At 43.7% G+C, this 15888-nt stretch overlaps 1 protein-coding gene across 1 annotated transcript in view; it reads left to right on the top strand.

The window, feature by feature from the left end:
• Positions 1–15888, top strand: part of LOC123604217 (multidrug and toxin extrusion protein 2-like) — a 59939-nt gene that overhangs the window by 41441 nt on the left and 2610 nt on the right. The window contains exons 11-14 of the mRNA XM_045490029.1: positions 2574–2682; positions 3244–3319; positions 7833–7902; positions 9316–9448. Coding sequence (XP_045345985.1) covers positions 2574–2682; positions 3244–3319; positions 7833–7902; positions 9316–9448 — 388 coding nt within the window. The remainder of the gene's footprint in view (positions 1–2573; positions 2683–3243; positions 3320–7832; positions 7903–9315; positions 9449–15888) is intronic.

Below are 15888 nucleotides of genomic sequence, written 5' to 3'. Positions count from 1 at the left end.
GAGATCGTGACCTGGCTGAAGTCGGACGCTTAACCGACTGTGCCACCCAGGCGCCCCTCCTCAGAATTTTTAAAGCCTTACTCTATGTTCATCTGGCATTGAGTTACTAATGTGAAATTTGATCTTAATCTGGTTCTTGTTCCTTTGTGACAACGTGGGTTTTCTCTTCGAAAGTTTTAGCATTTATTTCTTTGTCCATGTAGTTGTGAAATTTTTCAAGTGTGGATTGCTCTGCAGGTGGTACTTTACTTACCCTGCTCATTAGCACTTGGTATATACCCTTTCAGAACAAAGGCTTTTGCTTTCCTCAACTCTGAGAAGTTTTAAAACTATTATTCTTTCTCCCTTTCTGTACCTTTTTTCTGTTCTCTCTTTTTAATTGCCTATTGGGTGGAGGTTGATCTCCAGTATTGAACTTGGTTTTTCTTCATCCACTAAGAAACGTGGCGCCAGAAGGGCTCAGACGGTTGAGCATCCAACCCTTGATTTCGGCTCAGGTCATGATCCCAGGGTTGTGGGATTGAGTCCCCCCACCCCCACCCCCATCTTGGGCTCCATGCTGAGCATGGAATCTGCTGAAGATTCTCTCTCTGCCCCTCTCCCGTGATTGCACGCTCTCCAAAATAAAAAGAAAATCTCTTTGTCTTTTTGTAATTAAATTTTTTGCTTGGTTTTTAGTTTCCAAGAACCCCTTCTTTTTCTCTTACAGTCCCTTCTTCATGGGAACCTGTTTTTTTTTTTTTTTTTCTTTTCTGCTGTGCTATCTTTTAAATATCTTTGGATACGAAGTGGAACCTTCAAACATTCTCTTCTGTTCTCTGAGTCACCTCATTTGTTTCCTCTGAAGTCAGTTGGTCTTTTATTTATCTTGGTCTCTTTTGCAGATATGTTCTTTGGTTTTCCTCAAAGATCTGGTGATCTTTATTAGTCCCTTTGTAGTTATGAAAGAGTGACTACATTTAAGAAAGAGCGAATACATTGATTGGTAAAATAAATGGCTGTTGTGGCTTTTCTGATCTTGTTATTTGGGGATGTTTCTCTAACAGACCTCTCCCCTGAATGGGAAGGACCAGTAGGGAGCCGAGTCCAAAGGTGTCTCTGTCATGTGGCATCTTCATTTTAGGGTTTGTGGGCAAGGAGCAGGGAGCAGGCAGTCTGACCTCCCCTCCCATGTCCCACCTGTCCCCAGGACACTACAAGAAGGGCTTGGTTCTGAGGTGCTCACACCACACAGGGAGCTCTCCCGCTTTGCTTTTCTACCTTTAGCCTAGTCTTTCTGTGTGCGGTGGGGCTGGGAGGGAGGACCAGGTAGGCGATGGGGTCTGGCTGTGCTGTTCGTAGTGGATCTGATCTTCCCGAGTACCGCTCACCACCGCCTCGCTGATGGACCTGAAGCCTCAAGCCTCCTGACGCTGCACTGAGGCAGCAGGATGTGGCCTCCGCCTGTCTGTATTCTGGACGGTGGTTTCCTGTGGTTCTTCCCCGGGGTGATGACATCACTTCCCCTCTTCCAGAAGCCAGTCTGCTCTCGTCTTCTCAGTGATGTGTGAATGAACTTCTTTTCCGTGCAGCATCTTGACTGATATTTTAATGGTGTTTGGGAGGGAAGAGAGTTAAGCCTGTGAGCTAGTTGTCCATCTTGAACCAGAAGACAATTAGGTATATACTCTGGGCATGCAAGTCTTATAATGTTTTACAGAGTCAGTCCGTGGTTTCTCAAGTTCTTAACCGAGTGTGTATTTTACCAACTCAGGCTATTTCTCAAAACAGTGATAAGTTAGAGGTGGTCGGGAGGATGCTGTTTCTGGTAGGAATGAGAAGTTAAAGCTCGTGTATAAATTGTCGGCAGACATGACAGCGAAAACCAGAGTTTTCTATACAATCCATGTTATCCGAACAGCTCCTGAGAGCAGCACTGTATTTATTACAGGATAATGACAGGAGGTCAAGAGCACGGCTTCGGAGATTGACTAATGGTCTGTGTAAGAGCAAGGAAGCTTATAGCTTCGGATTTCCATAATGAATGATGAAAAATGAGATTTTGGAGGCACATTTCAGTGTCCTGGATAATTAGAAGTATGGAATGTTGGACACAGTGGAGTTAATGGAGTCAGATTTCCTCAGCGTTCATCAGGTTCTTACACTATGCCAGGCTTTGAGCTAAGTGCTTTTCCGTGTGGTTCATTTAATTTTTACAAATTATCTCTGTATTTATAATGCATTAAATCTTCCCTCGTGGAATGCAGCTAGATTGAATTAAGTCTCGATGGTACGTGTCTGGCCAGTGAAGGAGGTGCTTTGCCCTGAAATCCCACTGCATTACGAGGTTCTGCCCTGATGGATGTGATACAGGTAGCAGTCAGGGCAGCCATTATCCTTGTTTAGGAACAAAGAGGTTGGGTGTGAGCGGGACTGAGCGATTGGATTGTGGTCACACAGCTCAGCTGTAATAGAACCAGTTCGAGAACACGGATGATTGTCTCTGTCTAGGGTTCTCACGTGGTTGGACCCTAGGGCACTCGCATTCTTGCAGGCCCTCTGACTTCTTACGATCTGTGATTGTTGGTTCTCAGGTGCCCCTTGGCTTTGGTGTGGCGGCCAGTGTCCGAGTGGGCAATGCTCTGGGGGCAGGGAATGCCAAGCAGGCTCGGGACTCCAGCATCACCGTTCTCCTGTGTGCGGGTGAGTTGAAGCAGGTCCGCTCTCTGGCGTCCATACCGATTTTTGTCTGATACGTTACGGTACACGTTTCGGAGTTTCTCTGGGGGGTGGATTTATATATATGGCCTCAGCTAGAATATTCTTTAAGCTGTTTTCAGGTCACTCAGCAAAATGAAACTTCTAATGGTGATTTTCCGTTACCGGGTACCAATGAAATGGCACACTTGGTAAGACTGAAAAGTCTTCAGATTGTTATCACACGCGGGCTTGTTTTCTGACCAAAGCCTGTGTGACTGAGTCTCCATATCCCTGGACCACTGCCTCTTCGAGCAGTTTTAATGGTTTGGAATCCGAGCAGTTAGAGAAGATTCTGACTGTATAGACATCTCACCGCGCATCTTTTTCTATGAATGTGCCTTAGACAAAGGAGTCAGAATCAGGACTTCCTTGCTGGTTTCAAGAGACAGTAATAAACACTTCTAATTGGGACATTTCTGAAATCATTGACGCCAGTCTCTCCTGAGACTGGATTTATTACTTGGGAGAACTGTCACTTCCCGCTGCTGTTTCTGTATTTTCCAGGTGTCTGCGCTCTCGTAGTGGGCATTGTACTCTCAGCGATGAAGGATGTGATTGCCTATGTATTTACCAGTGACAAGTATGTACCCATCTTCTAGAAGGATGTTTTCCGTTTTATGCTTTCTTTTTTCACTGTACTTTTCTGGTTCTAAGAGGTGAGTAGTATTTTGATTCACGGGAAGTAGGGCAGCCAGCAGTGAGAACCCCGGTACTACATTTGAATGAAATTGGACGAAGGAAGCCCATGGGCACCGTCCCCGTTCCTCCAGTACCCAGTTCGTTCATTTATCGAACCCCAGTGGCACTTCTCTCGTGCTCAATGCTGGTTCTGCTCAGAAATACCTAGAAAAAGCACATAGCATGTCCTCGTCCCCAGAAAGGCACGTCCCAGTCCAGAGCACGCTGACAGCATGATGCCTGAATCAAAAGGGCAGAATTTATATAAACCACTGACTCAGTCTTAGGTTGAATTTTATTGCATTTTCTGTAACTCTGTGTTTGCATATTTAGATATAATGAAGTGTCTTTTGAATAAACCAGATCCTTTTTATGAAAAGGTTTCGGTGATTTGCACTGTTTGCCTCAGATTACTTTCATAAAGAAATCCAGTTGAGGGGCACCTGGGTGCCTCAGTCGGTTGAGCGTCCGACTCTTGATTTCAGCTCAGGTCACGATCTCACGGTTCAGGAGTTGGAGCGCCTTGTCGGGCTCTGTGCTGACAGCTCAGAGCCTGGAGCCTGCTTCCGATTCTGTGTCTCCCTCTGTCTCTGCCCCTCCCCCACTTGCACGCTCTCTTTCTCTCTCTCTCTCTCTCTCAAAAATAAACATTAAAAAAATTTTTTTAAGTAGCTGATTCAAGGATTTTTCTTGCTCCAAAGTCTGGGCACCCTCAGAGATTAGTCTTATTAATTGCTTTGCTCCCTCCGTACAGGTGCCATACATTCTTGTTTCTTTACATGACTCATATTTTTGGTTGAAAACTGGACATTTTTTACATCATAATGTGGCAATTCTGGAAATCAGAACCGCCCCCACCCCCCAGGGTTTTTTGTTGCCGCTTGCTGGCTTAGTGGCTTTTATGAACTAATTTGGTGAAGTCTGTATTTTTTGTCCGGTGTGGCCACTAAAGTCTCCGTTGCATTAGCTTGGTGATCAGCTAATTACTGGACCAAATTTCCTTAGCTACACGCATCCCACTTACCTCGCACTCTGCAGAGGGGCTCTCTGTGCGTATATCAGGGCAGCCTTCAGCACTCGGCCAGGCAGTTTACAGCTTGGCCTTCGCCCTCATTTCCTGCCTGTGCGGAGCCTCAAGTTCAGCCAGAGGTGAGAGCTTAGGCCCTCTCCGGTCTTTCTTGAGCACATACCGAGTCATATGCCTGCGTGTGGCCTTTTAGATTCCCAGGGACATGTCAGAGCTTTGAAGCCCCTATGGATGTCTCATTGCTTGTCGGTTAGTCTTGTTTGTGCCAACTCTTATCCAGTGCTTCAGGCAGAAGCACCTAAAACATTTGCCTGCAGACATCTCTCAGAGACCAGCTGGAGCACTGGCCAGGTTTGAGTCCAGGGAAATAAAGACAGCATTTCAAGGGGAGTCTTTTGAGGAACAACCTGACAGGTGGTCTCTGTGCAAAATAATGGCTATTCCTTGGGAATGAAGCTTTGAAAAGGTTCCGCTCCTTCTTCCTCCTCCAGTCCTGGAAATAGGGACTGTTTCTTATCAAGGTTACTGCTGAGCTGGGAGCCGGGGATGGTACTCAGGTCAGTGGCAACACCACAGACGTCGCTGTTATTACCAAGACTCGGCAGCTTCTCTTGAGGAAGCACTCCCCAGGTCACCGCAAGCTGTTGGTTAATGTCTAGAATTCCAAAAAAAATGGATTCTGACCATATTTGCCGGTTTCTGACAATTTTCTCTTTTTCCCGTGAATGAGCCATGCCTTCTTTATATGCTTTGTAATTTTATGTTGAAATGACATTCTGAATATTGTAACACAATAGCTCTGGAGATTAGGTTCTCCTCCCTCCTCAGGCATTGCTGTTCTGCAGTTGTCCCGTTTGCTTAGTGATTTTTCCAAACCACTTTTTTTTTGTTTTGTTTTTGTTTTACAAAGACTATGTTGCTTGTCATGTGTGGTGTCTGTTGTCTCCTCAGTGAGCCAGTGGCCTGGCATATTTCCTCAAATGCCTTGATCCAATAAGAAAAGAACATTTTTAAAAAGTTCTGGCTCTCTCAATTATCTGACAGTCACTGCGTGGGAAGCGGCCTCTGTGCTGGGCCCGTAGTGAACCACCTAGGAGATCAAAACCCACAACTCTGACTTATGGAGCACGAGATCCTTATTGTCCAACATGCCACCAACTAGCCACACCAGGAATGCAGGCAGCCATCCCTACACCTGCCTGCCATGGGACCAGGGGACAGGAAACAGTAGCTAGTCTGTGAAACCCCAAAATTCATGGATACTTACTAGGCTCATTCTTCATGAAGCACTGCGTGCTTCAAGTTTTCAGCTTGACTCCAGAGTTGTGAAAATGGTTGATTTTGGCATTTCTGGCCAGTTCAATCATTGTTTTGGTAAAAAGATTGATTCTTGGAGCTTCCTCCTCCATCAGCTTCCGTCATGTCACCTGGATATAGACTTTGCATATTAATCTGACTTTTTTCTTTTTCTAATTTTTTAGATATTTTTATTTTTGAGAGAGAGAGAGAGAGAGAGAGAGAGAGAGACAGAGCATGAGCTGGGAAGGGTCAGAGAGAGAGGGAGACACAGAATCCGAAGCAGGCTCCGGGCTCCGAGCTGTCAGCACAGAGCCCGACATGGGGCTCGAACCCCCAGATCGCGAGATTACAAGCTGAGCCGAAGTCGGACATTTAACTGACTGAGCCACCCAGACGCCCCCTAATCTGACGTTTAATCCATATCGTAGGGTAGTTTTTTTTTTTTCCTGGAAATCTTCCAGATGTTATTTGTGTCTTTGCACATGCTTAGGCATAGGTGAATATTTTTTCTTTTATTTGGTGTGGCACTTTGTAGACTCTCAGTCCGAAGCACTGGATTTTTCTTTAGCTCTGGGATATTTATATAAATGGTAGAACTTCTGGGTGAATCTGACTTGTCTCTTCTCTCCTCCTCTGTGCTTGGGGTCATTTCTTCAACTTTATCTTTCAAATTGAAATTTAGTGTTTTGCCATGTCTATCTCATTATTCAGTCTTCAAACAGAATGTTTTTCTGTAGTGTTCATATTTTTTCGTTTCATTTTTTTCCCCCGTTTACTCCTTGTTCCATGGATTCGGTGGTGGCTTTTGTGTCACCTGTTCTGCATGCTCATTTGGGTCTGTCCTTTTTGTGTGCGGGCTGTTGATTTTCTTCCGAGTTCGGTGAACACTGGGTTAATGTCTGTATTTGAATGAAAGACCATTTTGGTTAGTAGGGATAGTATACCATGAGGCAGCTTCACAGTCCTATGGATCTATTCCAGAGAGGTCTCTCCTCTGGTGAGAGGGCCGACTGCAGGCTTTGTCTCTATTGGTGGTACCTGTTGACCGGCAACCTTCCCCTTTAAGGCGAATGGTAGGGAAGCAGAAAACTTCCTTTGGGGAGAGTACGATAGCCTGTTTCATGTATTCCAACCACATTGGCTCTCTCTTTTTTGTTTTTGTTTTTTAAATGTGTATTTACTTTTGAGAGACAGAGCATGGGCAGGGAAGGGGCAGAGAGAGAGAGAGAGAGGGAGACGAAATCAGGAGCTCCAGGCTCAGAACTGTCAGCACAGAGCCCGACGCAGGGCTGGAACTCAAGCTCGGAGACCCTGACCTGAGCCAAAATCGGATGCTTAACCAACTGAGCCCCCCAGGCGCCCCCGTTGTGCGGGTCTTCAGACCCCTCCAGCTCTGCTGTGTCTCTCTCCAGAGTCCCAGTATCCCCACTGTCATCCCTCCCCAGACGGACCTTCTACCATATTCAGAGTTCAGAGGATCCATGAGGAGGCAAGTGTTTCCTGTGTGAATACTGGCCTTCACCTCCATCTTTGAGGAAGTGTCCCGTTCACAGGGAAGATTACCAGCCATAGGCTGCAACATTTTTTTTCCCAACCTGCACGGTTTTATACTCCTAAGCAAAACTTTAAGAATTATCCTCTAGGGGCGCCTGGGTGGCTAAGTCCATTAAGCGACCGACTTGGGTTCAGGTCATGATCTCGCGGTTCGTGGGGTTCGAGCCCCATGTCGGGCTCTGTGCTGACGGCTCGGAGGCTGGAGCCTGATTCGGATTCTGTGCCTCCCTCTTTCTCTGCCCCTCCCCTGCTCACGCCCTGTCTCTCTTTCCTTGAAAAATAAATAAACATTAAAAAAAAAAAAAAAAAAAGAATTATCCTCTATAGTGGCAGCCTAGGCCATGCCCCTTTTACCCTCGATTCTAACTAAGAAAATTTAGTGAGGTTTTATTGGGTACTCGTTTTGTCAAATAGAAAAGTTGTGTTTTCACTGAATTACTGATCCGTTAGTTAGGTTTGTCAGATCAGTAGTAATTAATATACTCCACTTAAATGTAATTTTGGGGTCACTGACCACTTTCTTTTCCTCCCACAGAGATATTATTTACCTTGTGAGCCAAGTGATGCCTATTTTTGCTCCCTTTCATCTATTTGATGCCCTTGCAGTGAGTATCTGGAGTGATTTTACACCCTCCTAATATGCATAGCAAGATTTGTTTTGTGTTTCTAGTTTTGAATTAATTTTTTTTTTTCAACGTTTATTTATTTTTGGGACAGAGAGAGACAGAGCATGAACGGGGGGAGGGGCAGAGAGAGAGGGAGACACAGAATCGGAAATAGGCTCCAGGCTCTGAGCCATCAGCCCAGAGCCCGACGCGGGGCTCGAACTCACGGACCGCGAGATCGTGACCTGGCTGAAGTCGGACGCTTAACCGACTGCGCCACCCAGGCGCCCCTCTAGTTTTGAATTAAATATGCGATTTCATCCTTGAGAAGAGAGAGTTCTTGCCACAAGCGTTCTTTTTTTTTTTTTTTTTTTTTTTTAACATTTATTATTTTTGAGAGACAGAGACAGACTAGTCAGGGAGGGATAGAGAGAGAGGAAGACACAGAATCCGAAGCCGGCTCCGAGCCGTCAGCACAGAGCCCGGCGCAGGGCTCGAACTCACGAACCGTGAGATCATGACCTGAGCCCAGTCAGACGCTTAACCGACTGAGCCACCCAGGCGCCCCTTGCCGCAAGCATTCTTCACCGCTTGTGGGAAAGATGGGTGACGCTAGAGTATAACATCTCAAGGCAGAAGAGACCAGAGCTATCCAGCGTCCTCTTTATCTGGGGCCTGAATGCCCCGTGTGGCTCTTAGCCACATGAGCAGGCCCGTATCTACTGTATTGTCCATGGCAGTCCAGGCCACCTTCGAGTTGACTCTGGCCACGAGAAAGTCTTTCTCTAGGCTGATCTTCTGTGGGTTTGTAGGAGTTTGAAGGCCCTTCTGCCGTACCCTGGAATCATGCCTTGAGTCGTCTTCCCAATTTCAGCAGTTGGCCCTCATGACTTGATTTCTAGGTCCGTTTGCCATCTTTCTTTTTCCCCCAAGGAGTTTCTTCCGTTTTATCGTTACCAGTCTGAAGGTGTGACACCCGATTGAATACCAGCTGTGGTAAGAACAGTGTGGAAGAGAACAAGATGGTTGCCACCGCTCTGACTCTGGGCATTTTTGAAGCCCGTGGTCCCATTCCTGTTTTTCAGCCATGATATCAGACTAGTTTCTGCTGAGATTTCCATCAGTGAACCTTAAACTTTTTTTTTTTAATCATACACTTACAAAATATCTTTAAGCAAAGATCTGAATAACATTACCTGTGGGTTTCTGATGAAAGCTGCTATAGCTTATTGTCGTTAACGTAACTTTAGAAGCAAAACGTTTTTATCTCTTACGTAATGTGCAATTCTTGTTTTGAGACAGAACTGTGTGATCCCATCCAAACCTGGGATGTATTCATGTAATATTTCTCACGAACCTGACACGAGGGTAGGTAAACGGCTATAATGGTGGTTTTGGTATTCCTCTCTTTAGGGCACCTGTGGTGGAATCCTGCGAGGTACGGGAAAACAAAAGATCGGTGCTATCATGAACGCCATTGGTTATTATGTGTTTGGTTTTCCCATTGGAGTATCTCTGATGTTTGCCGCAAAACTTGGGATAATAGGTATGTTTTTGATTCCTCAGTGATTAACCTCAAATCTCATTTGTCATATTAAGATAAGCTGCTTGAGATATAAATTAGCTGACTTAAGGGGCCCCTGGGTGGCTCAGGCGGTTCAACATCCCACTCTTGATTTCGGCTCAGGTCGTGATCTCACGGTTCGTGAGTTTGAGCCCCACATCGGGCTCCACGTTGGTGGTGTGGAACCTGCCTGAGATTCTCTCTCTCTGCCCTTCATGCTTTCTAGCTCTCTCTCTCTCTCTCTCGAAAATAAATAAACTTGGGGCGCCTGGGTGGCGCAGTCGGTTAAGCGTCCGACTTCAGCCAGGTCACGATCTCGCGGTCCAGGAGTTCGAGCCCCGCGTCAGGCTCTGGGCTGATGGCTCAGAGCCTGGAGCCTGTTTCCGATTCTGTGTCTCCCTCTCTCTCTGCCCTTACCCCGTTCATGCTCTGTCTCTCTCTGTCCCAAAAATAAAAATAAAACATTGAAAAAAAAAATTTTTTTTTTAAAAAGAAAATAAATAAACTTAAAAAAAAAAAAATAGTTGACTGATAAGTAGCCCCTGTGGAATTGTTTTCTCTCAAAATAGTTACTCCTCTGCCTTCTCTGTACCAAAACCCTGGAAAGGTAGTCTTGAAAAAAGTAGACATGGGGCGCCTGGGTGGCGCAGTCGGTTAAGCGTCCGACTTCAGCCAGGTCACGATCTCGCGGTCGGTGAGTTCGAGCCCCGCGTCGGGCTCTGGGCTGATGGCTCAGAGCCTGGAGCCTGTTTCCGATTCTGTGTCTCCCTCTCTCTCTGCCCCTCCCCCGTTCATGCTCTGTCTCTCTCTGTCCCAAAAATAAAAAAAATAAAAAAAAAAAAGTTGAAAAAAAAAAAAAGAAAAAAGTAGACATAATCTGTGTCCTCAGGATGAGACAAGATTAAGTAATTACACGGTAATTCCATTTGGATTCAGTACTGCAGGCGAGAAGAACTGGGTCCTGTGAGCACCTGTGAGTTCCCTCACTGGTTGGAGGGGACATCTGAGCCTTGACGGACTCGCCAGAACTGGCTTGCCCGAAGGTAGTAATGTGTTAGCTTCAGACCCGAGACATGATGAATTACCTAGATGAAGTGAACACCATTTACTGAAAAACTGTTCCCACTGAATGGTCTTGGCACACTTGTCGAAAATTAGTTGGCCACGGATGTAGGAGTTTATTTCTGGACTCTGTTCCTCTCCACTGTTCTCTCTGTCTAAACCAGTACGACTCTCTTCTGGATTACTATAGCTGTGTTTACTACAAAACTTACTGTTTTGAAATCAGGAAGTGTAAGCCTTGCAACCTTGTTCTTTTTTTAATTTTGCTTTGGCTGTTTGAGGACCCTTGGAATATTCCATATAAATTTGAGGGTCAGGTTTTCCATTTTTTGCAAAAAAGCCATTAGAATTTTTATCAGGATTGCATTGAATCTACAGACTGCTTTGGAAAGAATATTGCAATCTTAAGTCCTCCAGTCCATGAACACAGGATTTCCATTTATTTAGGTCTTTAATTTCTTACAGCAACGTTTTGTAGTTTTCAATGTTTTTTGCTTCCTTGGTTGAATTTATTCATAGATATTTTATTCTTTTGGATGCTATTGTGAATATAATTTTTTTTATTGATGTTTTAGAGAGAGCACAAGTGGGGGATAGAGGCAGAGGGAGAGAGAGAGAGAATGAGAATCTTAAGCAGGCACTGTGTGGAGCACGGAAGCAGGGCTCGATCCCATGACCCTTGGGATCATGACCTGAACTGAAATCAAGAGTCAGACGCTCAGCTGACTGAGCAACCCAGGCGCCCCTAGAACTATTTTTTTAATTTCCTTTTCAGATTGTTCATTGATGGTATTTTAAACCACAACTAATTTTGTGTGTTGACTGTGTAAGTTTACTGAATTTATTAGCTGTAGTATTTTTGTGTGTGTGAATTAAAAAAAATGTTTTTAAGTTATTTATTTATTTTTGAGAGAGAGAGAGAGCGCACAAGCCAGGGAGGGGCAGAGAGAGAGATAGAGAGGGAGACACAGAATCTGAAGCAGGCTCCAGGCTCTGAGCTGTCAGCACAGAGCTGGATGCGGGGCTCAAACCCACAAACTGTGAGATCATGACCCGAGCTAAAGTCACAACTGACTGAGCCACCCAGGTGCCCCTATGTGTGGATTTTTAAAGATTTTCTACGTATTGAATCAAGTCATAATTAAATAATTTTACTCCTTTTCTAATTTTTAAATTTTATCTTTTTCATTGTGGTAAGTGTCCTCTTTAATCACCATCACCTATTTGCCCCATCCCTCTAACTCACCTCCCCTTGGTAACCATCAACTTGTTCTCTATAGTTAAGAATCTATTTCTTAGTTTCTTTCTTTTTCTTTTTTCTTTGCTCACTTGTTTCATATCTTAAGTTCCACATGTGAGTGAGATCCTATATTTGTCTTAATCTGACTTATTTTGCTTAGCATTGTGCTCTCTAGCTCTATCTATGCTGTTGCAAATGGCAAGATTTCATTCTTTTTAATGGCTGAATAATACTGCATTGTGTGTATATATATCACATGTTCTTTATCCATCCATCTATTGATGGACACTGGGTTGCCTCCGTATCTTCGCTGTTACAAGTAATGCTGCAATAAACATAGGGGTGCATATATCTTTTTAAATTAGTGTTTTCATTTTCTTTGGGTAAATACCCGGAAGTGAGATTGTTGGATTATAGGATAATTCTGTGTTTACTTTTTGGAGGAACCTTCGTACTGTTTCCCTGAGTGGCTGCACAGATTTGCATTCCCACCAGCAGTGCATGACGTTCCCTTTTCTCTACAGGCTCACCAACACTTTATTTCTTGCCTTTTTTTTTTTTTTTTTTTTTTTACTGTTTTTTTCTAGCCGTTTTGACTGGTGATGTCTCATGGTTTTGGTTTGCATTTTCCTGGTGATTAGTGACCTTTTCATGTGTCTGTTGGCCATCTGTATGCCTTCTTTGGAAAAATGTCTATTCAGGTTCTCTGATCATTTTTTAACCAGATTTTTTTTTTTCCTGGTGTTGAGTTACAGAAGTTCTTTATATTTTTTTGGTATTACCCCCTTACCAGATACATCATTTGCAAATATTTTTTCCCGTTTGGTAGATTGCCTTTGTGGTTTTTGATGGGCTCTTTTGCTGTGCTAATAAAGCTTTTTCTTTTGGTCAAGTCCCAATGGTTTTTGCTTTTAGTTTCCTTGCCTGAGGAGAGATATCCATAAATATGTCTAAGAGATTACTGCTTATGTTTTCTATAGGGAGATTTATGGTTTGGGTCTCACATTTAGGCCTTTAAGCCATTTTAAGTTTATTTTTGTGAACGGTATAAGAAAGTGGTCTAGTTTCATTCATTTTCATGTAGCTGTCTAGTTTTCCCAACACCATTTATTAAAAGTGTGTTTTCTGTTTAAGATTTTATTTTTAAGTAATGTCTACACCAAATGTGGGGCTCAAACTCACAGCCCTGACATAAAGAGTTGCATGCTCTACTGACTAAGCCAGCCAGGTGCTCCCCAAAAGAGACTTTTCTTTTCCCCGTTGTATATTCTTGCCTGCCTTTCTAATTTTAATGGATTTTATTTCCTTTTTCCTGCCTTATTATTGTGGCAAGAACTTATACAATTTTAACATTTTCTGTATTCTTCTACAGTACTTTTATTTTCAAGTTTAAAAACTAAAAAACTGAAATTCATATGGTGTGAGACAATATTCATAAAGAGCTTTTATGCTAACCTTTTGTATATATAATGTCACTTAAGTTTAGATGATGACCACATAAGGTATTTCCCACAAGTTCCATTCTAAACACAAAGGAGCTAAAACTTGAAGAGTTTAAGTAATTTGTCCCACAGATAGTAAGTGATGAGAAAGGATTTGAACCCAGATAATTTGCCTCCTTGGTGGTGCATGTTGTCTCTCTCTCTTTTAGCAAATTATTATTATTTTGTTTTTTTTGGGAATTATATCCTTTATCAAGATTCTAAATATATAGGATTGTACAAATTAATCTATCATGTGCTTTGGGGTAAGTTGTTCTACGTGTTTTCTACATATATATTCACATCTGTATCTTCTGTAGCTTTCAGTAACAGTGAATTTTATTTTTGAATGTGTATTTTTTTAAGAGTGAATGAGCGAGCGTGAGCAGAGAGGGGCAGAGAGAGAGGGAGAGAGAATCCCAACCAGATCGAGAATCGGACGCTTACGCGACTGAGCCACCAGGCCTGAATTTTATTTTCCTTAAGAAAAAAAATAGTCTAATTAGAGGATTGACTGAATGCTTTAGTACGTATTCAGATAGCTCCTTTTTTTTCTGTAGTCAACCAGTACATTTTTACTATGTAAAAATTTTGAGTCTGCTCTTTATTCTCTGCGAAATCTTCATCTTCTAGCTATCATAAGAGCCTCCCTGTGTCCACACAAACAGGTGCTTAGTTTATCTTACTTGTTGGAAATGTTACTTGGTGGCTTGATGAGGAACTGTCTTCAATGTCATCTGTGTTTTTAATGACAGGTACAGGCTGGGGGCCTGTGGGGCATTTGATTAACGTTAGGCTGGGCTTCATTCTCTATTTGGGACACACGACTGCCAAATATTTATTACTCTCTCCTAGTGCTACCAAGCACTGTCCGAATCACCAGAGAAAATACTGTTCAACCAAATCGTAAGAGCCGCTGCCCTTAATAAGCTGCTGGGGCTTTACGATTCAGCTTTACTTTAAAAAACAAAACACACAAAAGCACTCTTATTAGACTCTAAGCTCCTTTAGAGTAAGCAACATGTCAGATTTCCCTCATTTTTTTTGTTCACTAATATGCTTTTTATAATTGTACATAGTGGGTTCTCAGGTTTGTTAAATAACTTTTGAAGATTTTGTTTATTTATTTTAGAGTGCACAAGGGGGAGGTGTAGAGGGGAAAGGAGAGAGAGGAGAAAGAGAGAGAGAAGAGAGAATCCCAGGCAGGCTCCGCACTCAGCACAGAGCCCAACGTGGGGCTCAGTCTCACAACCGTGAGATCATGACCTGAGCTGAAGTCAAGTCAGATGCCTAACTGACTGAGCCACCCAGTGTCCCCAAGATACTTTTAAATTATTAAAATTATACTTTAACGGCATGGAAATTTTGGGAAAATACATTAAGTGTAAACAATTAAATTACCTTTTATTACACCGCCTTGATATAATGGCAGAGGCATTCAGTGTATTTTATTTCACTATTTTAAAATTGTTTTTTATTCCGGTATTTTTTCTATTTTTCACAAATGCAGGGTTTTACTGAATGTGTAATTTTCCCCTATTCTGTGTTAAAGACGTGGTTTTTAGGACCTCTCATATTTCCTTGCATCATTTCCTTAATGCTCCCGATAGTGGACACTTAAACTGCTTCTCTATATAAATAAGATTGTGATGAGCATCGTAGGTGTATGAGTTACTAACGTTTCTGAATCTTTCCTTAGGACGGGTTCCTAGGAATGTAATCACTTGATCAAAGTGTGTAAACTGTCCGTCCACCTAATTCTCAACTGAAGGGAAGTTTTAATCAGCATGAGTCTACAGGGGACCAGCCTCAGTGTGCTTTTCCCTAGTGTGGGGCCACAGACACGGAAAGAATGAATTAGTATTCCAGCTCCCAGTTTATACCATGTTCCAACTCATCCCTCCGCAGCTTCCTTTGTAGTGAAATTATTGATATGAAATACCTACTTTGGTACACAATGCTATTTCAGTGGCTTAAATAGTTTCTTCTCATAAATAGTTGGCATTGTCATTTTTTTTCATGGATCCCTTTATATCCTCAATAAGCTTTTCCACACAGCAGTTGGAGAGATCTTTTTCAAAATGGGCTTCTGCAAGGTGCCTGGGTGGCTCAGTCAGTAAAGCGTCCAACTCTGGTTATCAGCTCCATCATGATCTCACCGTCGTGGGATTGAGCCCCGCATCTGGCTTTGTGTTGAGCAGGGAGCCTATGTGGGGTTCTCTGTCTCCCTCCCTCTCCCTCTCTCCCCCTCCCCCACTGGTTCTCTCTCTCTTTAAATAAATAAACATTAAAAAAAAAAAAACCCAAAGTGGGCTTCTGAAAACCTCAGGTCTCCCATCCACAGATGCACACACCAGTCTTAAGCCCTTCAGTGGTTCCCATTAGGGTTGGAATCAAACCCCGATCTTTCCGGGCCCAGACGCCCATCATCATGTCCTGCTTCCCTGACCTTCTCCCCTCCACTCCCTGGCTCCCCTGCTCCTTCCCAACTGGCCTTCCTGCTCCTGGGACTTGGCAGGCTGGTTTCCCCTGGGCCAGGCCTGCTCTTCCCTCCGCCTGCAGGGCCTGTCCTGTCACTGTCACAGCGGGCTCCTCCCCCTCGCGGCCACCTGCCTGTCTCCCTGCCTCTGGGCCGCAGG

Source organism: Leopardus geoffroyi, chromosome E1 (assembly GCF_018350155.1).
Source record: "Leopardus geoffroyi isolate Oge1 chromosome E1, O.geoffroyi_Oge1_pat1.0, whole genome shotgun sequence".
NCBI lineage: Eukaryota > Metazoa > Chordata > Mammalia > Carnivora > Felidae > Leopardus > Leopardus geoffroyi.
This window is presented reverse-complemented; position numbering and strand designations above follow the sequence as displayed.